This window comes from Pan paniscus, chromosome 19 (assembly GCF_029289425.2).
Source record: "Pan paniscus chromosome 19, NHGRI_mPanPan1-v2.0_pri, whole genome shotgun sequence".
NCBI lineage: Eukaryota > Metazoa > Chordata > Mammalia > Primates > Hominidae > Pan > Pan paniscus.
In genome coordinates, this window is record NC_073268.2 from 36,038,672 (window position 1) to 36,064,015 (window position 25,344).

The 25,344-nt window shown below is 49.3% G+C and overlaps 2 protein-coding genes across 5 annotated transcripts in view; one reads left to right on the plus strand and one right to left on the minus strand.

The window, feature by feature from the left end:
- The first annotated feature begins 13,341 nt into the window (after positions 1-13,341).
- On the plus strand, positions 13,342-25,141 carry SLC46A1 (solute carrier family 46 member 1). 3 transcript variants are annotated; one of them, XM_003812721.6, is made up of 5 exons: positions 13,342-13,890; positions 14,308-15,160; positions 17,458-17,541; positions 19,013-19,169; positions 20,067-25,141. In XM_003812721.6, the coding sequence occupies exons 1-5, from the start codon at positions 13,663-13,665 to the stop codon at positions 20,104-20,106; spliced, it is 1,362 nt and encodes a 453-aa protein (XP_003812769.5). In that variant the 5' UTR covers positions 13,342-13,662; the 3' UTR covers positions 20,107-25,141. The 3 variants fall into 3 exon arrangements, with proteins under 3 accessions (XP_003812769.5, XP_034798105.2, XP_034798106.2); XM_034942214.4 differs by lacking the exon at positions 17,458-17,541 and having other exon boundaries at positions 20,067-20,751; XM_034942215.3 differs by lacking the exons at positions 17,458-17,541; positions 19,013-19,169 and having other exon boundaries at positions 20,067-20,751.
- SARM1 (sterile alpha and TIR motif containing 1) overlaps positions 21,613-25,344 on the minus strand; it is a 28,191-nt gene continuing 24,459 nt past the window's right edge. Inside the window, exons 8-9 of one of the 2 annotated variants that reach the window (XM_034942211.3) lie at positions 23,761-23,875; positions 21,613-23,623 (exon numbers count right to left, since the gene is read on the minus strand). In XM_034942211.3, coding sequence (XP_034798102.1) covers positions 23,439-23,623; positions 23,761-23,875 — 300 coding nt within the window. In that variant the 3' untranslated portion in view covers positions 21,613-23,438. Of the gene's footprint in view, positions 23,624-23,753; positions 23,876-25,344 lie in introns of both variants that reach the window. The other variant, XM_003812660.5, reaches the window with a different exon arrangement.

Consider the following 25,344-nt stretch of genomic DNA (forward strand, 5'->3'; position numbering starts at 1 on the left):
TTCCCAAGCTGTTGGGCCGCCGGGGAGAGGCGCTCCTCACTTCCCAGAGGTTAGGGCGGCCAGGCAGAGGCGCTCCTCACTTCCCGGACTATGTGGTGGCCGGCCGGGCAGAGGCGCTCCTCGCTTTTTTTTTTTTTTTTTTTTTTGGAAACAGGGTCTCTCTGTCACTCAGGCTGGAGTGCAGTGGTGTGATCATGGCTCACTGCGGCCTTGACTTCACTTCCCCAGGCTCAAGTGGTCCTCCCATCTCAGCCTCCTGAGTAGCTGGGACTACAGGCACAAACCACTATGCTCGGCTAACTTTTTCTTAAGTTAGAGATGAGGTCTTGCTGTGTTGCCCGGGCTGGTCTTGAACTCTTGGCCTCAAGTGATCCTTCCACCTTGGCCTCCCAATTAGCTGGGACTACAGGTGTGAGCCACTGCACCTGGCCATAATGTGCTTTTATGAGAGGTCCATCTTCCTCTCTCTGAGGATGCACAATCCACACGTTTATACTTCATTAGGCCATAAAGACACTGTAAGAGGCCAGGCGCAGTGACTCATGCCTCTAATTCCAGCACTTTGGGAGGCCAAGGCAGGCGGATCACTTGAGGTCAGGAGTTCGAGACTAGCCTGGCCAACATGGTGAAACCCTGTCTCTCCTAAAAATACAAAAATTAGCCGGGTGTGGTGGCAGGAGCCTGTAATCCCAGCTACTTGGGAGGCTGAGGCAGGAGAATTGTTTGAACCTGGAAGGCGGAGGTTGCGGTGAGCCAAGATGGCGCCACTGTACTCAAGCCTGGGTGACAGAGCAAGGCTCTGTCTCAAAAAAAAAAAAAAAAAAAAAAGAAAGAAAGAAAAAAGGAAAAAAAAAAGCACTGTAAGAGACTCTGGGACTGGGAGCAGTGGCTCACGCTTGTAATCCCAGCACTTTGGGAGGCTGAGGCGGGCAGATCACAAGGTCAGGAGTTTGAGACCAGCCTAACCAATATGGTGAAACCCCGTCTCTACTAAAAGTACAAAAATTAGCCGGGCGTGGTGACGGGCACCTGTAATCCCAGCTACTCGGGAGGCTGAGGCAGGAGAATCACTTGAACCTGGGAGGTGGAGGTTGCAGTGAGCAGAGATCAAGCCACCGTACTCCAGCCTGGGCGACAGAGCCAGACTCCGTCTCAAAAAAAAAGAGACTCTGGGCCAGGCGCTGTGGTTCACACCTGTAATCCCAGCACTTCGGGAGGCCAAGGAGGGGTGGATCACGAGGTCAGGAGATCGAGACCATCCTGGCTAACATGGTGAAACCCCATCTCTACTAAAAACACAAAAAAATTAGCTGGGCGTGATGGTGGGTGCCTGTAGTCCCAGCTACTGGGGAGGCTGAGGCAGGAGAATGGCATGAACCTGGGAGGCGGAGCTTGCAGTGAGCCGAGATTGCACCACTGTACTCCAGCCTGGGAAAAAAACAGAAAACAAAAAAAGACTCTGGAGGGAGAGGGACAAGGTACAAGGCTGGGAAAGGAAGACCAGACACTGGCCGCAGCAAACTACCACTGCAAACAAGGTCGAGAATTAGGGCTCCTAGAAGAATCCTATGTTGGTGTTCGTCTGTGTTCTAGTTCACACCAGTAGTCCTGAGGTGGACTTTAAAAAAATCCTTAATTCACCATGTTAGAGATTTCACATTCCCATTTCTTCGTATTTAATTAATTAGTTTTAATTTATTTTTATTATTTATTTTTATTTTTGAGATGGAATCTCACTTTGTTGCCCAGGCTGGAGTGCAGTGGTGTGATCTTGGCTCACTGCAACCTCCACCTCGTGGGCTCAAGCAATTCTCTTGTCTTGGCCTCCCGAGTAGCTGGGACTACAGGCATAAACCACCATACCCAGCTAATTTTCTAATTTTTGTAGAGACAGAGTTTCACCATGTTGCCCAGGCTGCTCTCGAACTCCTGGGCTCAAGCTATCCTCCCATCCCGGCCTCCCAAAGAGTTAAGATTATAGGCATGAGTCACTGTGCCTGGCCAACAGGTTTATTTATAATTATTATAAAGTTGTACTGCTAAAACTTGTTCACTGAAACATTCTGACTTGCATTGATGCTTTACCTCCCTGCATTTATACTAAAAACTCATACACAGATGAAAATGGGAAAACGGCCAATTGATTTCTCTCCCTTATTTTTCTACTCTCAATCATATACTTAAGACCCTATGGGAAAAAAACCCTGACATTCAGAATTACCAGTAATAGGAAGAAGAGAAAAATATTTTGGGAATGAAGTGTTTCCCATCATAGTGAATTCTTAAGCACGTTCTCTACGTAGGCAGTGTGTTAGCTGGATGTCTTTTGGCATAGTTGTTACACGTTTGGCATGGGTTGCACACAACTTGGTGTCTTCAAAAGGCCAACCAGACAGGCCTCACTTCCCTCCTGCAAAACACCAATAGCTGCGCTCTGGAAGCACAGATCTGTTTTTTGTTTGTTTGTTTGTTTGTTGTGACGTGCTTTCACCATGTTGGCCAGGCTGGTCTCAAACTCCTGGCCTCAAGTGATCCACCCAAACTGCTGGGATTACAGGCACCAGCCACCTGTAATGGTGCACGTGCCTCTGGGCACCTGAGCCCACCGTGCCCGGTCAGCACAGATCTGTTTTAAAGTTCTGAGCAACTTTTCACACCAGACATTGGAAGGGAAGTTTGCAATCAGAGGTTTGGTGGACTTCTGAGCATGTCTACGTTCCCGGAGTGCCACAGTGGCAAGCCTGTAAGGATAGGGTTTCTTCATCTCTGCAGTAGAGGGCGCACTCTTGCAAGCGGCTTTTGTAGTCAGTAGCTCCCTGGATGCTTTACCACAGGTCAATTTCAGGCAATTGGCTTTGTATCAGCCATGGTATAGAGACCTCCTTACTCACTCGCTTCTCCTTGTATAGAGTCCTCCTTTATCCTTCTCCTTGGGCTGTAGCTCGGCGAGCTAGAGGAAGCTCAGGGTTAGAGAGCAACAGTGGCATGGCTGCAGCTGCAAACACAATTGACTTCCTATCCTTACCTGAAAGATATCAGCGCTAGAGTCGGCCCCAGTGTTCTCCGTTTTTCCACTCAGTCTCATGAAATAAGGGCAAATGTCAGCCAAATGTCAAAATAACTGCGTAAAAAAAGCTAAAGTGAGCCGGGTGTGGTGGCTCATGCCTGTAATCCCAGCACTTTGGGAGGCTGAGGCGGGCGGATCACAAGGTCAGGAGTTCGAGACCAGCCTGGCCAACATGGTGAAACCCTGTCTCTACTAAAAATACAAAAAATTAGCTGGGCGTGGTGGTGAGCGCCTGTAATCCCAGCTACTCGGGAGGCTGAGGCAGGAGAATCGCTTGAACCCAGGAGGAGGAGGTTGCAGTGAGCTGAGATCATGCCATTGCACTCCAGCCTGGGTGACAGAGCAAGACTCCGTCTCGGGGGAAAAAAAAAAAAGACAAAAAGAAAAGCTAAAATGGAGAAGGCACCACAGGACAGCCTCAAGTGAGGCAGGGCTGTGAGGCTGTGCCAGTTTAGCCTACCACAGGGGCTTAGGAGCATCGGAGTTAAGCATGAAAAAATCAATTCTGGGCCCATGGAGGGTAGCTGGCTACCTGGACAGGTTAACACCTGGGGAGTGCGTCTGCTGCTGTCATCCACCTAACCAGCTAGGCCTGGGCGGGGTTGCACCTTTTGCCTTCTCACTACCCCTGACTGGGTTTCAGCCTCAGATATGCTTCCCTGAGATTGCACTGGCCATAAAGATTAGGCCTGCCTGTCCCTAGTGCACCCCAGTTCCACCTTTGAGAGAAGAGCTACTCTCATCCCAGAATGTGTTGCATCTTGCTTGTTGGAGTCTCTAAGGATTACCTTATCAAGAGGCACCTTTGCTTCATTCCTCAGTATTAAATGTACAATTGATCCTGACTTAACCCATTGTGATCTGACTTCTATTTTTTTCCTTTTTTTAGAAAAAAAATCTCACCTGCTGAAACTTCTGGAGTGACCACTGTTGAGTTTCAATTGCCAACGTTTCCCTAGACCTCTTTCTGTAGTACCTGGCATGTCACCACTCTCATCTGCAATTCTCTCCTTTTGGCTTAATGCTCCCTTCTGCTGCTTCTCTTCTTCCTCTCTGCCTGCTCCATCTTCCTCCCTTCATCCTGAAACGGTTGTGCTCCTTACTGACCCCTGCCTAGGCTCTCTGTCCCTTGTCACATCCTCTCAGGGTGGTCTGCTACTCCCAGGCTCTATCACACATATGCCGATGGCTCCTAGCGCTGCCCATCCTTGTTAGCTCTGGGTAGAGCTGCCCTTTGGAGCCCCCTCCACCAGGACATCACACAGGCACCTCAATCTCAGTAAGATCCAAATTGAACTCCTGAAGGTGAGGCGCAGTGGCTCACACCTGTAATCCTGGCACTTTGGGAGGCCAAGGCCGGTGGATCACTTGAGGTCAGGAGTTCGAGACCAGCCTGGCCAACATGGTGAAACCCTGTCTTTACTAAAAATACAAAAATTAGCTGGGTGTGGTGATGTGCACCCATAGTCCCAGCTACTTGGGAGGCTGAGGCAGGGAAATCGCTTGAATCTGGGAGGCAGATGTTGCAGTGAGCTGAGATCACACCACTGCACTCCAGCCTGGGCGACAGAGAGAGACTCCATCTCAAAACAAAAACAAAAACAAAAACAAAACAAAAACAAAAAACACCCAACAAACTGAATTCCTTAGAGGCATCACCTGGCCCCTGCCGACTTCTTGACTTCTTCAGCCTCACACTGTCTCCGCATGGCTATAAAGTATAGCAGTACCAGATTGTAGTGGGCTGGCCACTAAGGTGTTCCTTATCGCTAATTAAATCAGCCTAAAATGGGAGAAAACAGAATGCTTTTCAGACGCTTGGAATAGTAGCTTGGTGTTGTGTCACAGTGATTCCATCGCTTTATGTTCAGAAAGCCTTGGTCCACGCCCTTTAAGAAACCTGGGATCCTCTTCCCAGGCAGCAGCACAGCACAGGAAAGGGGCTGCAAGCTTGAAAACCTATAGGACCAGGCATCCTCTATGAGTGGAGGTGGGTAGTGGGGGAGTGGTGAAGTGGAGAACATATCCCATGGCTAAAGGGAGGGGACAGTCCCTTCCCAACTTCAGCAAGATATTGCCTGATGTGAATGTTGCCATCATTTCTGAATTTTCAAGGGAATGCAAAAACCTGGATTTTTCATATGAATCTTCCAATTGTTAGATGTTGGCAACTAATTCAAAATTTAAAATACACGATGTGAGCCGATTATTTTTTGAAAACAAGTGTGAATCAAACAAAACACATCTGTGGGCCATATCCAACCCCTGGGTCACATGTCTGTGAACTATTGAGAGTACAAAGTGTGGAGGCTTTGGAGTCAGACAGACATGGGCTGAATATCAGCTCTGTTACCCTTTAGCTGTGTGTCTTTGGGCAAGCCACATAACCTAATTCCTCATCTATAAAGCAGGGATCACAATACTTACTTCACTGAATTATAATGAGGATAAGAGATCATATATGTAAAGTGGCTGGCACACAGCAGTTCTCTAACTAAAAACTAACTATTACTGATCAGCACTATTGACAGACCTACAAAAAGAATGTATGTACATGGTCAGCATATGAAAGTATGGTACAGGAACACCACCAAGGAAGTGCCACAACACTTCAGTCCCTAGAGAGCAGTTCTCAGCGGTGGCTTTCCTTGTGCCTGCTCTCCCTACCGCAAACCATCCTCCGTCCCTTGGCTCTGATTTGCGGCTCACCTAGCACCTTCCCGATCCCTGCTTCCATCTTCTATTTCCCTGGCACTGGGAATAGGCAGCCCTAGATAAGTGATGTGGCCATTACAGCCTACGAATAGATACCCCATGTTAGAAAACAGCCTTCTGATTTGCACCCCCGTCTTGCTTGAGTTTAGTTCTCTGGTGCACTAAAAAAAAGTCAGGTGCTCCAGGGCTTCACAGCTGGGCTTCTGAGCCTGGGACTGGAGGGAGGGCCTGACCAGAAGATATCCTTCCTGAGACCAAATGGAATCCCTAGATATTACCCTCTATGTCACCCCCAAACTGTGTCAGCCAGGAGGCGCTCCTGCAGGGTCTCCCAGAGATCAAGAGACCTGGGCCATTTTTCTTATTTGAGAATCCAGAGAAACTAAAAATAAAGACTTGCCAAGACAGGCTTTCATAGCATATTTTAAATATTTATGTTTAATAAATTAACACGTTGTAACACACAATATAATGCTACTTAGCTGTATTAGTCACAGCATAATTACAGAATTAATATATACATACATATTTATACATACACACATATATTTTCTTGCCCCATGGGTCCCCATGAGTAAATATATTCATAGACAACTATAGAAATTGGGACACCAGTTAAAACTGTGTGACTTTTTTTTTTTGAGACACAGTCTCGCTCTGTTGCCCAGATTGGAGTGCAGTGGCATGATCTCGGCTCACTGCAATGTCTGCCTCCTGGGTTCAAGCAATTCTCCTGCCTCAGCCTCCCAAATAGCTGGGTCTACAGGCACGTGCCACCAAGCCTGGTTAATTTTTGTATTTTTAGTACAGACAATGTTTCACCATATTGGCCAGGCTGGTCTCAAACTCCTGGCCTCAAGTGATCTGCCTGCCTCCGCCTCCCAAATTGCTGGAATTACAGGTGTGAACCACCACCTCCGGCCAAAACTGTGTGAAGTATGCTCTTCTTTCTTTGAAAGCATTGGTGGGGAGTTAATACAGGCAGGACTTAAGGGGTTATAATCCTTGACATAAGGGAAGAAGGCAGAAATGAAATAATATAATTCACCCAAAAGATAAGAGAGGAGAAGTAAAGAAACAAAACAGGTAGGAAAAGAAGAAAAGATTTGGCAAGGCTGGGTGTTGTGGCTCATGCCTATAATCCTAGCACTTTGAGAGGCTGAGGTGGGATGATTCCTTGAGGCCAGGAGGTCAAGACCACCCTGGGAAACATAGTGAGACACTATCTCAAAAAAAAGATTTTTAAATTAAAGGAAAGATTTAGCAAGATGGTAGACTTAACCACAACTACATCAGTAATTACATTAAATGTAACTGGACTAAACACGCCAACTAAAAGACCAATTTAGGGAGTGAGTCTCTGGGACTGAATGTCTAAAATGGAAACGCTTTGTGAACATGAGGCCTTGGCTCATTTTCCTTCAGGGTGTCCTATGATGACTTCAGTACCCCCAACAAAATAGGTGTCCTTGCTGTCTCTCAGAACTTGCCTTTCCCACTGTACAGAAAGCCCTTTATCATGTCTTCTCTCTGTTGTCCTGGAGACTCCTTTTTACCATCTCATGCTTCAAAATTCAGCTCCTCTGTGAATCCTTTGACTTTCTCTTGATGACACACACACACCTTCTCTCTGAAATTATTCATCCTACGGCATGCTTTTGTTATTGTTATTTGAGATTTGTTGTGCTGCTTCCCACTAGCCTGAGGACTCATAGAAGGAAGGAATTATGTAAATTCTTGTCTGTAACCTCAGCACCTAGCAGTGGGCCTGGCAGGCGGTAGATGCTAAATGAATAGATGGATAGATGCAAAGGCTCTAGCAAAAGGAAAGTGTTTAAAATGAAACCAAGGGCAGGAGGCCAAAGACAGAAAGTGTTTTGTGAAATCTCCCCCATGCGGTAATGACATCTTTATGCACTTAATGCACCTCTAGCCCTGTACTTCTCTGAATTCTGGGTAGCATCCCTCTGTAAGACCCAGCTTTTCCTCTCACTTGGGACAGCCTCACTTCTTTCTGGTGAAATCCTTCCTACCTTCAAGCTCAGTTCAACAGCAATCATCATCTCTGGCACCTGGACACAGCCACATAAAGTTCACGGCCATACATATTTTCTCATTTGACCCAAACATCCACCCCATAGGTAGATATTATTACTTCATTTTTCACAGACAAGGAAATAGAGGCCCAGAAATTATTTCATTGATGAGAAAATTGAGGCCAGAAAGGGACTTGGTCAAAGTCTCACAGCGACGGGGACATAGTTGCAGCTTCTACTCAGTGCTGGGAACACCCTTAGTTGTGACAAGGATGCTGCTTTGACTTTTAGGGTTGCTATGTGAGAAGCAACATCTCAAAAAGGAAAATAGCTTTTCTCTCATGCTGTCTCCTTCCTTCCTCTCAGTGTCTAAAATCATGAAGAGCTCTTTGGAAGCTGTAAGTGGCCTCTTGCAAAAAGGAGGCATAGGTTTTGGGTGGAGGCTGTGATAAGACTGCTGTTTGGATGAAGAATCCCTGTTGCAATCTTCTCTGTCACAGTGGTTGTATAGACAGCCTCTCGTAGGCATTATCCAACTGGAAGCAAAGAGAAACCCTTATGACTTCCAGGCACTTCCCCAAAGCCTCTCAAAATTTACTGAGTACATATCCTGGGGTTGGACAACACAGTTTTTAGTGCCAGTACTTACCATTCCCAAGCCCATGGCAGACATCAAGAATGAATCGCAGGACTCCTTCCCACAAAGCTGGAAAAATAGCCCATCTCAATGTAGCAATCCAGACAGATTCAATCAATTGACTGGAGTTGATGCATGTCATCAAAGTTATTTAACATTTTATCTTATTGCATGTCAAGCCCAGGGATAGGGAATACAGAGGTGAAAAAAATTTTCTGTGCCCTCAAATCTGGAGGCAGGACATAGGTAGGGGTTAAGAGGAGACAAACCTGGGAACACATATTTATAACCAGGTTAAGTTTAAAACCAGGGTTAAATGTATGAACCCAGTATTGTGGAAGTACATATTAGCCAATGACTAATTCCGCCTAGAAGTGAGACACAGAGGTGGGTTTTGAAGGATGAAAAGGAGCTGAATAGGCCAAGCAAAGTAGGAAGGGTATTACTGGCAAAGAGACTAACATATACTAAGGCTTAGAATAACAGAAAGCACTAGAACAGGTAGGTGTAAGGAAAAGAAAACCTGTACCCAGAGTGAGAAAAACCATTTCCTTTCATCCCTCTATGCTGTAGTTACATCATCTGTAAAAACAATAATACCTGGCCGGGCGCGGTAGCTCACACCTGTAATCCCAGCACTTTGGGAGGCCGAGGTGGGCGGATCACTTGAGGTCAGCAGTTTGACACCAGCCTGACCAACATGGTGAAACCCTGCCTCTACTAAAAATACAAAATTAGCCAGGTGTCCCGGCACATGCCTGTAATCCCAGCTACTTGGGAAGCCGAGGCAGGAGAATCGCTTGAACCTGGGAGGCAGAGATTGCAGTGAGCTGAGATCATGCCATTCCACTCCAGACTGGGCAACAAGAGTGAAACTCCATCTCAAAGAAAAAAAAATTGTAATACCTATCTCATAAGGCTGTAGTCAGGATTCAGTAAGATAATGTATGTAATGTCCTCAGTATGGTGCTGCCTGCTTCAATAAAAGTCAGCTCCTAGTGATGTCTCCAGAACATCAAGGAGCATGAAGCTGATATTTGGCAATTGAGCCAGAATACATTTGAAGGAGAGGAGTATCATCAGATTTTTAAAATGTTTATGTTTTCCATGATTAAAACATATGTTTATATCTGTTTATAGCAGAAGGGTTGAAAACATTTTAAACAGAAGAAAAGAGAATCTTACCTAACCCTACTACCACGCAGAGAGGACTTCTGTTAATATATTGGTGCCATGGTTTCCAGCCTTTACTCAGTGCAATTCTTTTCTATGCCTATGACCATACCACATAAACAAGCTCTCTGTTTTTTTCTACATACAAATTATTATGTAAGCAGTTTTCCATATTGTTATAATCTCTTTGAACATATCATTTTAATGACTCATATTCATGGAGTGGATAGACTATAATTTACTCAGCCATTTCGCTACTGTTGGACACGTAGGTTGTTTATCTTTTTTTTTTTTTTTTACTCTTGTCAATATAATGTTATGGAGAATATCTTAGCACATAAGGCTTTTTTCTGTACTTGAGACTATTTCCTTTAGATAGAGACCTACATGTAGAAATAGAGGCTTCAAGGGTCTTGATTAAAGGCTACCAAATTTTTTCCTGAAAGGGTGTATTTACACTTCTTCAGCAGTATTTGTTTCACTGTAGCCTTACCAGCTTTGAGCATTCTCATTTTAAACAAAATCATTGCTAATGTGTTGGCTGCAAAGAACAAGATCAAAGGCACAGTGTTTTTCTCACTATTCAGAAGCTGGAGAAGAGCTCATTTGTGTGTCTCACATGCATGTTCTGTGTTACAACCTCTCAGTGCTTGGTTTTTATCTGTTTACTGAGGGAGGGATCTTCAGGTTATTATCACATATAGTTGAAATAGTAACCCTTTGTCATATTTTATTTTATTTTTATTTTTTGAGATGGAGTTTCGCTCTTGTTGCCCAAGCTGGAGTGCAATGGCGTGATCTCGGCTCACGGTAACCTCCGCCTCCCGGGTTCAAGCAATTCTCCTGCCTTAGCCTCCCGAGTAGCTGGGATTACAGGCATGTACCACCATGCCCGGCTAATTTTGTATTTTTAGTAGAGATGGGGTTTCTCCATGTTGAGGCTGGTCTTGAACTCCTGACCTCAGGTGATCCACCCGCCTCGGCCTCCCAAAGTACTGGGATTACAGGCATGAGTCACTGCGCCAGGCCATATTTTAAAAGAAAGATTTTTCTTTCTTTTAATGACAAACAAATGACTTTGTTTGTCATTTGCCTTTGAATTAAGGCTTTATGTTCTGATGGAAATAAGTCTACAGATCTTTTCCTTTGCAATAGCTTCTTCTTTCCTGTAGAAATTTGACAGGCAGGACTTTTTAGCTCTCTCTGGGTAAGTCACCTTTCCCTCTGGACCTCAGTTTCCCTGTCTTTTAAATGGTTGGATGGGTGGAGATGTGATTTCTCAGCTTCCTTCTAGGTGGAGATTCTTGGGCTCTGGACTCCACAGTGCAGCTCAACATTGGCAACCCTCTCCACATGCTCTGGGGCTCCAGCTGCGGAATCTCCTCTCCTTGAGACTGAGAGTTCATTCAGTGATCGTCTTTTGAGCATCTACCACACGCCAGGCACTATTCTAGATGCTGGGGATATGGTAGTGATGAAAAAACAAAGTCCCTGCCATCATGACCTCTAGTAAAGGGAGATGGACAACAAAGAAACCAGAAAGTTATAATTCAGATGGTGATAAACACTATGGAAAAAAATGAAACAGGGTAAAGGATTAGGGAGTGCCAGGAAGCAAGGAAGGAGGGAAGTTGCTTATATAGGAGGGTCAGGTGACATTTTAGTGGAGACTTGAAGGAAGTGAGGGAGCCGGCCAGGCGGATATCCAGGAGAAGAGCATTCTAGGTAGTAGTTACCGCAAGTGTAAAGGCCCTAAAGCAGGAGGCCAGCATGGCTTGAGCACAAGGATTGAGGGGGACAAAGCAGGGGAGAGGGACAGAGAAGAGGTAGGTGGCCTTAGGGCTCTCATAAGGACTTGGCTCTCACTGAGCGAAATGGAAAGCCCAGGATGGTTTTGAGCAGGCCAGTGACCTGATTGCAGCTGTTTGCAAGGAGTTAGAAAAGACCTCTACCCTAGTGGGTACTGCAGGCTCTGGCTCTGGGATGAGCCACACCCTGTCCCATTCCTGATGAGGGACCTTGGCCTCTCCTAGCCTTAGTTCTTTATCTAAGAAATAATTCCAAGGATTTAGCCAAGTACCCCTCCCTCACTGCAGCTGACCTAACTGGGCCAAGCTTTTGTGTAAGTGGTAGGGAGGAGTTGGAAGGGGAGGGAGGAGAGTGGAGCCAATCCAGAGGCTTGAATGTTTAATGTGGAATTTCCTCTCTCTAGGGGACCACAGGTGGGGGCAGCTTGCAGGGGGAGGTTATTCAGTTCACTAGTATCTAGCCAGCACCTACCCATCCGGAGTCTCGGACTCCTGGCTCAGGGGAGGTGGGGTAGCTAACAAGCTCCAACAGGCCCAGGCACAGTCACAGTGGCCAGAATTGGAGCCATCCATCCTCCCAAGAATCAGGCCTGTCAGGACCTGCCTCCAGAAACCCACTCAGCTGCTCTGTTCTCAGGGAAGGTGGCCTTTCCTGATTCTGCTCCACCTACCTCCAGCCCCTGAATTAGCACCCTTGGAGTTCAAAACTATTTTCCACGGTTGGAATTTTTTATCAATTAGTGGGATTCTTTGACTATTTTTCCTCTCCCACCATTCTAGAAACTAACGGGCCTGGTGAGGGCTTTGTCTATTTCCTTTCCTGTTGTGGTCCTGGAGTCCCCCAGCACAGTGCCTGGCACGTAAGGGGCACTCAGTAAATGAGCTGAATGAATGAAAGATAGGGGAGTAAGGCAGGTAATGCTGTTCCTTTTTACAGGCAATAAAACAGAGGCCCAGACAGGGTCTGACCTCCTCAGCAGCAGAGCAGGTGACTGCCTTCTGGCCTAATTCCTATAATGGGAGCCACCCAGGAGCATAGGTTCACACCCAAGGACCTCCCAGGCCCTCCCCCATCTTCTCTAAGGGAACTGCAGAGCCAGGCCCTGCCTGACCCCAGAAACAAGACTAGTTTCCCAGGAAAAGATCCTAGGGCAGGAGTGGAGCAAGTGACATCTTGTTTTTTATTTTATTTTTATTTTATATTTTTTGAGACAGGGTCTTGCTCTGTCACCCAGGCTGGAGTGCAGTGGTGCGATCTCAGCCCACTGCAACCTCTGCCTCCTGGGCTTAATTGATCCTCCCACCTCAGCCACCCGAGTACCTGGGACTACAGGTATCTGCTACTACGCCTGGCTAATTTTTGTGTATTTTTTGTAGAGACAGGGTTTTACCATGTTGCCCAGATTGGTCTCGAACTCCTGGGTTCAAGCGATCCATGCGCCTCAGCCTCCCAAAGTGCTGGGATTACAGGTGTGAGCCACCACTCGCAGACGTGACAGCCTGTTAATAGCAATAATAGCACTTTGAATATACCAGACACTGCTTTTCCACAACTTTTTGAGACATGTTTTGTTAGCAACTCCATTTTACAGATGAAAAAACAGAGGCTCAGGGTGGTAAGTGGCATGCCGAAGGTAGTGGCAGAGCCTAGGTGTTCCAACCCAGGCAGCTGGGCTCAGCCCACTCCGATCCTCTCCAGCTGCCTCTCTGTTAACAGCGCAGAACATCAGCAGCATCAGGAGTCATGTGCTCTTCCAGCTCTGCCTTGAGTACCCGATGACCTCGTTTCCTCAGCGGTAGATAGCGATGGTTAATATTGGCTAGCCTGTAGAGTTATCGGGAGACCAACGCACAAAAAGGGTTTAATACCGTGCCCAGCACATAGTAAGTGGTCAATACATGTTAATTGTTGATATTCTTGTTATCTGTGGTGTGTCTGGGCCGGGAGGGAGGGCTGCAGGGCGGTGTCTACGCACACTTTACGGGTGAGGTCATCCCGCGGGCTGGGGGTGCCGGGCCCCTCGCTGGCCCACGCCCAGCCAGGTGCACCCGCGGCGAGAGTCCGGTGGCCTCAGGTCACAGGCCCCTCCCCGCCGGACATTTAAGGAGGGACGCCGGGCGCAGGCGCAGACAGCGCAAGCCCCACGCCACGCGTCGCTGGTCCCAGGCAGCGAGTCGCTCGCGCGCCCCGCCGCCCGCCTGGCGACAGCTCCGCCGCGCACGCACATGGAGGGGAGCGCGAGCCCCCCGGAAAAGCCCCGCGCCCGCCCTGCGGCTGCCGTGCTGTGCCGGGGCCCGGTAGAGCCGCTGGTCTTCCTGGCCAACTTTGCCTTGGTCCTGCAGGGCCCGCTCACCACGCAGTATCTGTGGCACCGCTTCAGCGCCGACCTCGGCTACAATGGCACCCGCCAAAGGGGGGGCTGCAGCAACCGCAGCGCGGACCCCACCATGCAGGTAGCGGGGCGGCGAGGAGCCTGGCAGGTGGAGGGCCCTGGGCTGGAGCGTGGGGGCAGCGGAGGGGCGGGGCCTGCGTAATGGTAGTGGCGGGTAACTGGAGGGAGGGTGCATTTTGGATGGTGGGCGGGACCAGAGCAAAGGGGCCTGACCGAGAACCTCAGCGGGTGGGATGCGAAAAGCTGAGCTAAAGTCTGGCCTTGCAGGTTAACAAAAGCGGGGGAAAGGAAAGGGAATGGGGCCTTGGTCCATGTCCTTCCCCCTCTCCACTGGCAGATTTTGAAAGCTGTGCTAAGATTCTCTGAGGTTTAGGGCTCCAAAGGAAGTCCTCATCCCTGTAGCTCCCGGGATGGCGAGGATTTGGGGATTGTGGAACCCAGAGTGAGGAATCGCACCCTGGTCATTGTGCCCCTACAGGAAGTGGAGACCCTTACCTCCCACTGGACCCTCTACATGAACGTGGGCGGCTTCCTGGTGGGGCTCTTCTCGTCCACCCTGCTGGGAGCTTGGAGCGACAGTGTGGGCCGCCGCCCGCTGCTAGTGCTGGCCTCGCTGGGCCTGCTGCTCCAGGCCCTAGTGTCCGTTTTTGTGGTGCAGCTGCAGCTCCACGTCGGCTACTTCGTGCTGGGTCGCATCCTTTGTGCCCTCCTCGGCGACTTCGGTGGCCTTCTGGCTGCTAGCTTTGCGTCCGTGGCAGATGTCAGCTCCAGCCGCAGCCGCACCTTCCGGATGGCCCTGCTGGAAGCCAGCATCGGGGTGGCTGGGATGCTGGCAAGCCTCCTCGGGGGCCACTGGCTCCGGGCCCAGGGTTATGCCAACCCCTTCTGGCTGGCCTTGGCCTTGCTGATAGCCATGACTCTCTATGCAGCTTTCTGCTTTGGTGAGACCTTAAAGGAGCCAAAGTCCACCCGGCTCTTCACGTTCCGTCACCACCGATCCATTGTCCAGCTCTATGTGGCTCCCGCCCCAGAGAAGTCCAGGAAACATTTAGCCCTCTACTCACTGGCCATCTTCGTGGTGATCACTGTGCACTTTGGGGCCCAGGACATCTTAACCCTTTATGAACTAAGCACACCCCTCTGCTGGGACTCCAAACTAATCGGCTATGGTTCTGCAGCTCAGCATCTCCCCTACCTCACCAGCCTGCTGGCCCTGAAGCTCCTGCAGTACTGCCTGGCCGATGCCTGGGTAGCTGAGATCGGCCTGGCCTTCAACATCCTGGGGATGGTGGTCTTTGCCTTTGCCACTATCACGCCTCTCATGTTCACAGGTAAAGTGTGTGGGCTCAGGGACAGCTTGTCCCAGAGGCACTGGGTAAGAACTGGGGGCCGGCCACTCGCTGCCCCCAGATGTGGTTCATTCCTGTGTCTTTGGAAACATAGTTATGCCCCCAGCCTGCACTGGAGAACAGACAACTAAGAAATCCCTCAAAAATGCCATCTTTGATACATGGAAAATATAGACCTTCAGTAGCTAAAGTAATTAACCCACTGTTATCAACCATTAATATTGTTAGTAATATAGAGCAAAAGACAAAAGTGTGGCTCATACACTAATTGCTTTACCCCTTGGCCTCCCACCGCCTATTCATATGTTCTTAAACAAAGTCCATGCCATTAATGCCTGGTACTCACTTCTCTGATAAGAATCACAGGACCTACCTCAAATACCCTTAGTCAGCTTCTTTGGGTTTTTTAAAAACCAGTCTTCTCGGACCACAGATATGAAATTCCTGCTTCAGTTCCTCTTCTCCTCTTTCTCCTTCTCCTTTCCCTCCTCACTTCCTCCCCTTCTTTTTTTGATGGGAGAGGGTCAACAGGCCAGTAAATGAGGAAGTTAACTTTTTAAAATTTTTATTTGATTGATGTATTTAGAGACAGGGTCTCGCTTTGTTACCCAGGCTAGAGTGCAGTGGCACGATCATGGCTCACTGCAGCCTCGTCCCCCGGGCCCAGATGATCCTCCCACCTTGGCCTCTCTAGTAGCTGGGACCACTGGTGCACATTACCACACCTTGCTAATTTTTGTATTTTTTATAGAGATGGGGTCCTCACCATTTTGCCCAGTCCAGGTCTCTAACTCCTGAGCTCAAGGATCCGCCTGCCTCAGCCTCCCAAAGTGTTGGGATTACAGGCATGAGCCACCGTGCCCGGCTTTAGTTAACTTTTTTTAAAGGGACAGATTTATTTTGATAGAGCCCTAAAATGTGCTGTGTATAGTCAACAATACAATAATCACAGATTTCTTAACTCAACTGCTTGTCTGACAATTAAGCAGAAGGGAATCTTTCCCTCCTGCTGATGGCCCTGGGGGATGCAGAGATGATAAAGATGCTGTCATTGCTCTGGGTCGGGGGGAGGTCTCAACAGAGTGGGATTTGAGGGGCCTAACACTGCTAGGGTCCCTGGATGCCTCATCGTATACCTTCTTTGGAGGATCCACTGTCCTGTAGGAGTTTGCAGTTTTGCTGAGGAGTCAGCAGTCGCACAGGGAGAGAAATGGTTATGAAGAAAACAGGAAGCCTGTAAGTAACTGAATGCAAAGGGAAAAGGAACTCCCATTTGCTGTGTCCCTATGCCATGCTCTTCATAGATGTTACCTTTTTACCTCATGTATTGGTTCCCTGAGATTGCTGTAATGACATACCACAAACTTGGGGGCTTAACACAACAGAAACATATTCTCTCACAGTTCTGGAGGCCAGAAGTCCAAAGTCAGTACCACCGGGCTGAATGGAAGCAGTCAGCAGGCAGTGCTCCCTTGCAAGCCTCCAGGAGAGAACGTGTTTCTCATTTCTTCCAGCTTCTGGGGCTGCTGGCATTCCTTGGCTTGGGGCGGCCATCACCAGTCTCTGCCTCTGTGCTCACATTGCCTCTCCTCCTCTTTGTGCCTTCTCCATTCTGTCGGTGCCAAATCTCCGTCTGCTTTCCTCTTATAAAGATATGTGCGACGGCATTTAGGGCCCAACCTGCTAATCCGGGATAACGCTGCTCTCTCAGGAGGCTTAACTGCACACCTGCATAGACTCATTTTCCAAATAAGGTAGTATTTACAGGTTCCAGGGCTATGAATCTGATGCCATTGGGCACCATTATTCAGCCTCCTATGCCTCAGAACCATCCTGTGATGAAGGCCTTATTATCCTCCTCATACAGGGAGTCAGGATCAGAGAGGTTAAGTACCCCAGGCCACACAGATAATATGTAATGGCATCAGGTTTTGAACTCAGGGCTGACTCCAAAGCCCATGCTTGTTTTCTGTGCCCTGCCATATCCCTACTAAGTGCCAAGTGGGTGGGTGATGCCTGCTGTGACCACAAGAGGTTCAGACAAGAAAGCAATCAATGGGAATTAGCATTCATTCATGAGAGCTAGCAGGTGGCCAAGCCCAGACAAGGGCAGTCTCCATTCCTCCTTGACTACTGTCTTCCCACCCTCACCATCAAGGAAGTTCTTCCTGGGTCTAACCTAAGCCCCACATGGGGTATGGATAGGAGCTCTGCTGCCTTTCCCTTGGACACCCCTCTCCCCAGCCCCATTTTCCTGATGAGTATTTGTTTCTCCACAGGATATGGGTTGCTTTTCCTGTCATTAGTCATCACACCTGTCATCCGGGCTAAACTCTCCAAGCTGGTGAGAGAGACAGAGCAGGGTGAGTGTCAGAACCCACCTGTGTCTGGTTCCTCATGTCCAGTGCTGCCCGAAACGGGCTGATGGGCAGCCATGGCTGGGGGAACAGCTTGCCTTCCCCCCTCTCACCCTGGAGAAGTAAGTGGCCAAGACAAACACATTTCTGTGAAATTGCCCACAATGGGCAGAGGATGATGCCGCCTTGGATTTTCAAACCGCAGAGTTGGGATTTGCAGTCAGCAGAGCACAATTATGTTCTTTCTGGATAACCAGAGCAGAGGATTTACTCTCTGCAGACCTCAGCTTTTCCATCTGTAAGATGGGTGTGGTGATGCCAGAGTTCCCTGTTTCTCTGGGGTCAGCGTGTACGAGCCCAGAAGTGAACAATCTTGTGACATGGGTTTCATTTTCCACAGTTGACAGATAAAGAAACAGAGACCCAGGGGGTTACATTGGCTCACCCAAGGTTACTCAGTAAATGGTGGAGCTAGGATGCAAACCCACGTCTGTGTTTAAAAGCAGCTGGTCTCAGGATCTGGGTTTTAGTCCGAGCCCTGCCACAGGCCTGTTTCTTCATCTGTGATGTGTGTGGTTTGCTTTTGATGACATCACAGGCCCCTCTAGATGTGACAGAATTTAATCTCAACTTCTGTTGGGTTGTTGCACATTTTGTAAACTGTGGGTTCTCCTGGTATATCTATAAAGAACAGCTTCTCCAGCCTCTGGGTCTTTATGCCCCAGTCTGGAAACATTCATCTTTCTCCATCTGTCCTGGAATGAGGATCTGATGATGACAGAGACTCTGGTGCCATACAGAGCCCACTGTGGGTTCTGGTGTCCCCAGAATCCACGTGTCTTCATTCATTCACCTAAACTTTTTTTCCCAGCACTTTCTCTGTGCCCAGAGATGTCAAGAGAAACACGAGAAAAGAACAGCCCTTACTAACTAGCTACTTCCAGGGGACCAGGCCCAGTGATGGGTGATTTCCATGTGAACTTAATGTTGCTCACAATCTAGGAAATAGGTATTATCCTTATTTAGCAGAAGGAGGAACAGGAACCCAAAGGATAAGAAGCTATTCAGTGGTGACACCGCTATGAATATTGGAACTGATCAGACCAGCAGTTAATCCCAAACAGGAGATGATTCCAAAGAGGATAAACCAGAAAAAAGCCATTTCCATCAAGCTTTCATCAGACAATATCACATGTACTTTTTTTTTCTTTTATGTGCTGGGTTCTGTCAGATCACGTGTACTTTTAATGTGGATTTAATAGCAGCCATTTGTTTAGTAACCCCTCTGTGCCAGCTACTGTCCACATATGACCTTACTGAATCCTTGTCACAGTACATGATGTAGCAGGATTTACTGGTGAGGAAGGGGAGACATAGGTTAAGTGACTACTCCCGGTCACACAGCTGTGAGGTGGTGGTGCCAGAGTTGGAATATGGCCCTTTCGGACTCCAGAGTATGGTATTTCTTTCTTCACAGGTGCTCTCTTTTCTGCTGTGGCCTGTGTGAATAGCCTGGCCATGCTGACGGCCTCCGGCATCTTCAACTCACTCTACCCAGCCACTCTAAACTTTATGAAGGGGTTCCCCTTCCTCCTGGGAGCTGGCCTCCTGCTCATCCCGGCCGTTCTGATTGGGTAATGCAGGGCCCTGAACCCATGCTCATAATGGAGCCCTTTCTCTTAAAAGTTTCCTCTTCTCCTCCCAACCAGAAATGGCAGCTTCATTCCTGGAATCCTTACCCTCTGGGTGTCTTGTCCCAGGTTGCCCCTCTCCTTGCAGATGGCTGCCTAATCCTCCAGAAGCCATTTTCCAAGGGCGAGATGGCGAGCTAGGTGGAGGAAGGATCAGGCTAACATTGCTGCTTGGCAAGGCTGTGTTCTCTCTCCCAGTTCCCCTATTTCCCTCCATTCCCATTTTATAGATGGAACTATGGCAGCAGAACTGTGTTAAAGGGAAGGCCAGGAAGCTTTGTCAGCTAGTTGTGGCTGGGCCACAGGCTAGCTTGACCCGCTGACTTTTTCCTGTATGATATTAAGAATTATATTTCATGGCCGGGCGTGGAGGCTCCTGCCTGTAATCCCGATCCTGTGGGAGGCTGAGGCAGGAGGACCACTTGAGCCCGGGAATTCAAGATCAGCCTGGGCAACATAGCAAGACCTTGTCTGTATAAAAAATTTTAAAAATCACCCAGGCATGGTGGTATGTACCGGTAGTCGCAGCTACTAAGGAGGCTGAGGCAGGAGGATCAATTGAGCCCAGGAGTTCAAGGGTACAGTGAGCTATGATTATGTCACTGCCCTCCAGCCTGGACAACAGAGCAAGACCCTGTCTCTTAAAAAAAAAAAAAGTTATTTTCCAGAGCCATGTCCCTGGATATTGTCCTCCAGCTCTCAGCTTCTCAGCTTGGGGAAGGAGGAGGTTCAGGAGAGCTACCTGGACCAGCCCACCCCAGTAAATCCTGTGTCACTTCTCCAGACAGGCCTTGAGGGTTCCCCACATGAAATCCAAACTCTCTCTCTGGTCTCTCACAGGATGCTGGAAAAGGCTGATCCTCACCCTGAGTTCCAGTAGTTTCCCCAGAGCCCCTGATCTGCCTGGACCAGAAGACAGAGGGCAAGAGCAGCAAAGTGAACACCAAGCAACTGGAGGTCTGCAGCTGGAAGCCCAGCCCACAGCAGGACAAGCAACTCTTGTCTAAGGGCAGTGCTCTCTTTGGACGAGGTAGTCAAGAGAGACCAAGGCACCACCCCATCCACAGCTGACCCAGCCTCTGTCTAGGATCTAGAATCATAACCCACACAGGCCCACTGCAGGACAGGTGGCAGAGGAGCTATTTGGGACAGGAGTCAGTTCTCCCTTTCTGCCATCCATCACTTATAACCCCACAGGCCAGAGGAGAGGTCCTGAGAGAGGTGACACTTCAGGGACCAGAGGCAGCACGAGGGCTGGCATCTCTCCTTCCAGCCCAAACTGCACAGCCCCAACCAGGTTCCCAACACGTGTAGCAGTCATCAGCCATTCCTTAACAATGAATGTGGTACCTGGTTAGTGCCAGCCTTGGGAAGGAGGGAGGGAGGTAAGAGGGGCTTGGTGATCTCTGGAGGAAGAGTGTTGCCTTTGCTGTGGTTGGGGAATCGATCCTTGGCTATGGCCTACCCACTCCCCGGGCTGAAGAGTGCCAATCATTATAAATCAGCTTCAGCAAACTGAAACAAACCTTCTGGTGCCTTGGGCTTTGGGGCCCTCTGTTTTCCTGCTCCCAGTCTGCCTGCCATACGTTAGACAACAGAAGCTGCTGGGCTGGGCAGGAGCCCTGAGCTGCCTGGTGGATTGGTACCAAGTGGGGCCAGCCAGGGCTTCTACTGACTCGCTGTGCAACCTTGAGCAAGCCCCACTAGGAACGGCTAGATCAGCAATGCCCCAAATTGTTGAATCGTGGTGATCACATTTGGATGGACAAGTTAGGAAACTTAGCTGATTCTCTGAGATACTTCCCACTTCCTCATACATTCTACAATGAGATGCCTCTCTTCATGGGCCTGGGGAAAGGATGAATGAGTGTGGCTGGACTTTTGACCTTTAATGTCCCTGAGCAGTTCTTGGCCCTTGGGGAGAAGTGGGGGGAGGATCTGGCTGACTCAGCCCCAACCGAGGGGTAGCAGCTGCAGCCCAGCCAAGCAGAACACCCTGGCCCTACAGACCTGTGTCTGAGCAGGCTTTGGAGGAAAGGCCACTTCTGAGTCCTCTGTCTCAGGAGAAGCCAGGCCTAGGTGCTTGACCTGGTGATCTGAGCTGTGTTTGTCCTAGTATGGGTGGCAGTCACCTCTGAACACACTGGCCTTGGCTTAGAGGAGGCTTGTGACTTCAGCTGTTCCAGCTGGGGCTGGATGCGGGACTCTGATTCCCCCAGAGAGACAGAAGATCGGGCAGAGGTCAACCAGAAGGCCACACAGGGCAGTGGACAACAGTGGAGGGTATACCAAATAGAAATAAAACGCAGGAAACCTCTCTGAATACTGCCCATGGGGACCTCAGGAGGGAGTGGGACTGATTGGAGACAAAGAGCCAGAAATCATCCCCTGGAGATACTCAGACACTGTATTGTTATTGACGCTGTCCTGTGAGGGCAGTGTCCAGGCTGCCCTGCTTGTCATATCCATGCCCTGGCTCTGGCCCCGGTGAGCACTTGTGCTGCATGAGGAAAGGAGGATCAGGTGGGGTCAAAACCAAAGCATCGAGGCTGGCACTGGCCAAGACAGACTCTGGCAGGGAGGGGAGTGGAAGGAAGGAGCCCCAAACCTGGAGTGAGACCTTTGACTTTCTGATGATGTGGCCAAGAACTAGGAGTCACCTGGCCAGCACAGCCAAGAGTGGGGCTGGGGGCGCAGCCAGCTTTAAGGTGTCAACACCTGGCCCTTGCGGGGAAAGAGCCTTCAGCAGCCCCCACGGCCTGAAGCCTGGGTTTATTGGAGGGTGCTTTCTTACCCTCTGAACCCAGTGGAGGAGGGGGCAATGGGATATTCCTGCTCTGTATGGCCTCTGGGTCAGCTTTTTGTTACAAAATCCTATCCCCCGCTGCTAGATTCTTTGAAGCAAGGGAGAAGCAATAGCCCAGCCTCAGAATGATTCTCAGGAAAGCAATTCCACTGCCAGTGGACAGGGTGCCAGGAGGCCTAGGTCTGGATCTGGGGCTGCCACTAATGACAGGAAACTGGGCTTATCCTCAACCTTTCTGAGCCTCAGTGTCATTATCTGTAAAATGGGGATGATAATACCAGGTAGAGTTGCTCTGATGACTGGAGACCATGGAGCGGAGTGTTTGGGAAATGGCAAAGATTTGTGAGGGCTTCGTGCTTTAGAGATTTGCTACCCTTAACCACCAGCATCAGCTCACCTGGGAATCTGTAAGAAATGCAGAGTCCTAGGCCCCACCCCAGATCTCCTGATTTTAACAACATTCCCAGGTGACTTGGATGCATGTTAAAGTTGGAGAAGCTGCCCTAAGTGACAACCCTTTGCCTTTTCAGGACTTTGCCTCTTTCCACAGAGCTGCAGGTTCTGTCTAGGCTGCTTTTACTGCCATGGGGGCTGCCTGGTCCCTGAGCAAGCAGTGGGTAGCCCTGGATGGCTGAGGGGCTGGGGAAGCCAGCTGGGCCAGACCAGGAAGGAGCCTGAGGCACAGCACCAAGGTATGGGGTAGGGTGGGCTTTGAGGCACGGCCTCCCCATGCCCAGACCCAGGCCCAAACAGGAGGCTCCTGTGCACCAGCAAGTGCAGCAAAGCTGGCTGCAGTGACAAGGAAGTCAGAGGGAGGGCTGGTTTGCCTCAACCCTCGCCCTGGATGTGGCAAAAGATACCACACCGAAGGAAGCTGTAGGGGATCTGGGACTTAGTCAGGCTAGCTAAGGGCACTGAGTGATTACAGGGCAAGGCCACAGAGCGGCAGGAAGTTGTAAGTGCAGGGGCCAGGCACAGTCTGAGTGGAGAGCCATGATGGCACTCATCCCTGGCTGGCTCCTGGGCCCAGGCCCTTGCTCAGAATACAGTGCCCAGGCCCGCCTGGGCATTGCCTTAATTCCTGTCTGAGGCTGCCTTCCTTCATCCTCCTCAAGCTGACTGCTATCAGCAGGAGAAGGGAATGCAGAACCACCCCCACCCCAACTCCAGTGTCTCCAGAACTGAGCAGGGACCCTCCCCATGACGGAGACAGACAACCCAATGGCAGGGCCTGGGGCAGTTCTAACCTCCCGCGCCCAAGCCTGACTTCCCTTCCCTCTCCAGATACTGAGGAAAGTGGGTTGGAGGTGGGCCATGAGGGTGGGGGACAGGGAGAGGGAGAGCCATTTCCTAAGAAGAGCCCAGGTTGTCTCAGCCCAGGGAGACTGGTTTCAGGAGCTGTTCCTTCAGAAAGGACGATGGAAATGGAAGTCACGGCAGGGCTGGGGAACTGGGGACTGGTTAGGTTGGACCCATGGGTGCAGCACCCTCCAAACTGGTGTCAGAGCCTGCAGATGAGTCCCGGGAGGAGCGGCCCTGCAGGAAGCGGATGATCTTCTCAATGGTGGCCTCCTGGTATTCGTGGGACCACCTGTGGGCACAGAAGCCAATGTGGTTCAGACAGCTGGGCAGAGGGAGCTGCTAGTCAGCTGTTTGCCCACACTCTGCCTGTCATGGTGATTTGTACCCCACCCCCCTGGTCCCAGGGCCCTGGGGCTCACTTGATACCGTTGAAAGTAAGCACAGCCTGCATGTCCTCAGGCAGGACCTGGGGCTCAGGCCACTCGAAGCCATCAATGATGGGCACAATGTTCTTGCCGCAGCTTAAAGCAGTCACAATCTCCTGGAGAAAGAAAGGAAAGGAGGAAGATACCCCTGTACCCATCTAGGGACCCTTGTAGCCAGGCAGGTGCTGGGAGGGCCACTGGCCCGAGTCTGGGCCCAGGGCAGGACACCAGTCCTGATGTCCACCTTGATGTCTACCTTAACCCTTGTAGTATAATAAAAAATAAATATTTTTCCTTTGCCCAGAGTTCCTGGCACAGAGCTGCTAAAACCCTTGGACTCTCTTGAGTGATGAGTGTCTTTGTATGCTAAAGAGATGATTCCCCACTGGGGGCCTGGGGGGTGCTATGGGGGTAGCCTAGATAGTTTCAGGAAGAGGGCTGGTCACCAGGGAGACCAGGGCATGATTAGAGGATTGGAACTTTCAGCCCCACCTCCCAGCCTCCAGAGAGGTGCTGGAGATTGAGTTCAATCATCAATGGCCAATGATTTAATCAATCATGCCTACATAATGGAACCTCCATAAAAACCCCTAAACAAGGGGTTTTGAAGAGCCTCCAGGTTGATAAACAGGTGTAGGTGCTGGGAAGGTGGTAGAAGGCATGGCATCCACACCTCCACCCTCCATACGTAGAGATCCTATGTATCTCTTCCATTTGGCTATTCTTGAGCTGTGTCCTTTATAACTGTGAAATTAAATAATTCAGCTGGGCATGGTGGGTCACGCCTGTAATCCCAACACTTTGGGAGGCTGAGGCAGGAGGATCACTTGAGCCCAGGATTTTGAGATTAATAATATTATTTATTATTATTATTCAAGCTTTGTTAAATCAAACCTAAAGCTCTTGGAACTTTAAGTTATTCTGAGCCTTGACAGGAATTGGTCTCTGCAGCCTGAGTCATGGGGCATGCAGCTGCAACTTCCACCTATTTTTTTTTTTTTTTCTGTAATTACTTAAGAAGACCAAATGGCACCAGAGATAAGACTCCCTTAGATCCCCACTCAGATCACCACCCTTTCTCAGGGGGTAATAAAGTCATCTTCCTTGGAATGTAGCAATCTATAACCAATCAAAGCACTGTAACATATGCACTGGTCTTGTATGGAAAATGTTGTAATCCTGCTAAAATTCCTCTCTCTTTGCCTGTGGAAGTGAAACCTTAACTTCTCCAGTTTGGAATGCTCACCCCATTCCTTTGGAGTCAATGCTTACTGGGTGGCTATTCTCAAACTTTGCACTCAAAGAAACTCTATACTTAGTCTTATTTTCTGAATCTCATTATTTAAGGTTGACATAATAAACAACTAATAGTAAGTAAAGTGCTTTCCTGAGTTCTGTGAGTCATTCTGGCAAATTGAACCTCGGGGTGTCATGGGCACCCCCGAATTTGTAGCCAAATCAAACAGAAATGTGGCAGCCTGGGGACCTGGGCCTCGTGACTGACATTTCAGAATTGAATTGAATTGTGGGATACCCAGTTGGTGTTGGCAAGCTGGAGAATTAGTGGTTAGTGTGGGAAAAACCC

Coding starts and splice junctions, on each gene's coding strand:
- SLC46A1 (XM_003812721.6), top strand. CDS start 13,663: ATGGAGGGGAGCGCGAGCCCCCCGGAAAAGCCCCGCGCCCGCCCTGCG. Junction 13,891..14,307: donor GCGCGGACCCCACCATGCAG/GTAGCGGGGCGG, acceptor GTGCCCCTACAG/GAAGTGGAGACCCTTACCTC. Junction 19,170..20,066: donor ATCCCGGCCGTTCTGATTGG/GTAATGCAGGGC, acceptor GGTCTCTCACAG/GATGCTGGAAAAGGCTGATC.